This window comes from Haplochromis burtoni, unplaced genomic scaffold (genome assembly GCF_018398535.1).
Source record: "Haplochromis burtoni strain Fernald_Lab_line unplaced genomic scaffold, NCSU_Asbu1 Contig_4609, whole genome shotgun sequence".
Lineage (NCBI taxonomy): Eukaryota > Metazoa > Chordata > Actinopteri > Cichliformes > Cichlidae > Haplochromis > Haplochromis burtoni.
In genome coordinates, this window is record NW_024586970.1 from 1 (window position 1) to 1150 (window position 1150).

General features: G+C 35.6%; 1 protein-coding gene across 1 annotated transcript in view; it reads left to right on the forward strand.

The window, feature by feature from the left end:
- Positions 1 to 10: 10 nt before the first annotated feature.
- The window catches only part of LOC102302959 (L-amino-acid oxidase-like), a gene marked incomplete at its 3' end in the record, with an annotated part of 2483 nt that continues 1343 nt past the window's right edge, over positions 11 to 1150 (forward strand). Inside the window, 3 exon segments of the mRNA XM_042217993.1 lie at positions 11 to 173; positions 455 to 675; positions 953 to 1065. Of these exon segments, the coding sequence (XP_042073927.1) occupies positions 149 to 173; positions 455 to 675; positions 953 to 1065 (359 nt within the window).

Sequence of the window (1150 nt, forward strand, 5' to 3'; positions counted from 1 at the left end):
TAAGTTTATATGCTGTGCTATGTCACAAAAGGATGAGACAGCTAAAACTACAAACAGTTGCATTTTGTTCATTTATTTATTTTCATATGTGTTGAAGTGTACATTCCTTCTCATGTCACCTCAGAAGAAAAACAGACAAACGTGAACAATGGATCCACTTGTAGTGAAATTATGTGAGTATGTGACATTTTGCACTGTTACTGAAGTAGTGTCAGCTTCCAGATGTAAACTGTTTAAAAACTAGTTGAAAAGAAACCAAAATGCTAATTTAATACTGATATGTTACAAATCCTACAAAATACTTTTTAATGAAAATCTGTTTTTGAAATTCAAAGTAGCTTCCTTAAATTCTCTTGACATATTTACTTAGTTTTAAGCATAAAAATTGGTGATTTAAATTTATTGGAAGGCTTTGTTACATGCTGATGTACAACATGTCCTTTTTTGTCTGCAGTTGCTGTCAGTGCTTTGTGGCTCACTCTGTGTCAAAGTCACACTACCAACAGGCTGAAGACTGCTCTAGCTGATTGTTTGAATGACACTGACTACGAGCAGCTTCTACAGATAGCCAAGAACGGTTTTCCACAAACAAACACATCTCGTCATGTTGTCATTGTTGGAGCTGGCATGGCTGGATTGACAGCTGCCAGGCTACTTAACAATGCAGGACATAAGGTCTGACATGAGATGTTTTTATTCTGGTTATTTAAAATTTTGTTCTATTATCTGTGACAGACGAATCTTTGTTTTTCTTCAAGCCTTAATATGTAATTACTAGAGGTACTGCAAGTCCTATTAGCAGTCCTGGTGTAGTGAAAAGAGTTGGAGATTTTGCATTTTTAATTATAACACTTTCCTTTTCAACGAGATTATTGTGTGTAGATAAACAAAGCAAGCAATATTTCATACATATTAAATAATATGTACTTGTGTTTGGTAATATTTAAATAAGGTCACCATATTAGAGGCTAGTGGACGAGTTGGTGGACGTGTGGAGACCTACAGGAATGACAAAGAGGGCTGGTATGCTGAACTTGGTGCTATGAGGATCCCTGATTTTCATCAGTGAGTAAAATCAGTTATTTAAAAGGTGGCCATTTTTAATACCACAGTGGTGATAGACGCTACTTCTGCTCCTAGTTTATCTGTC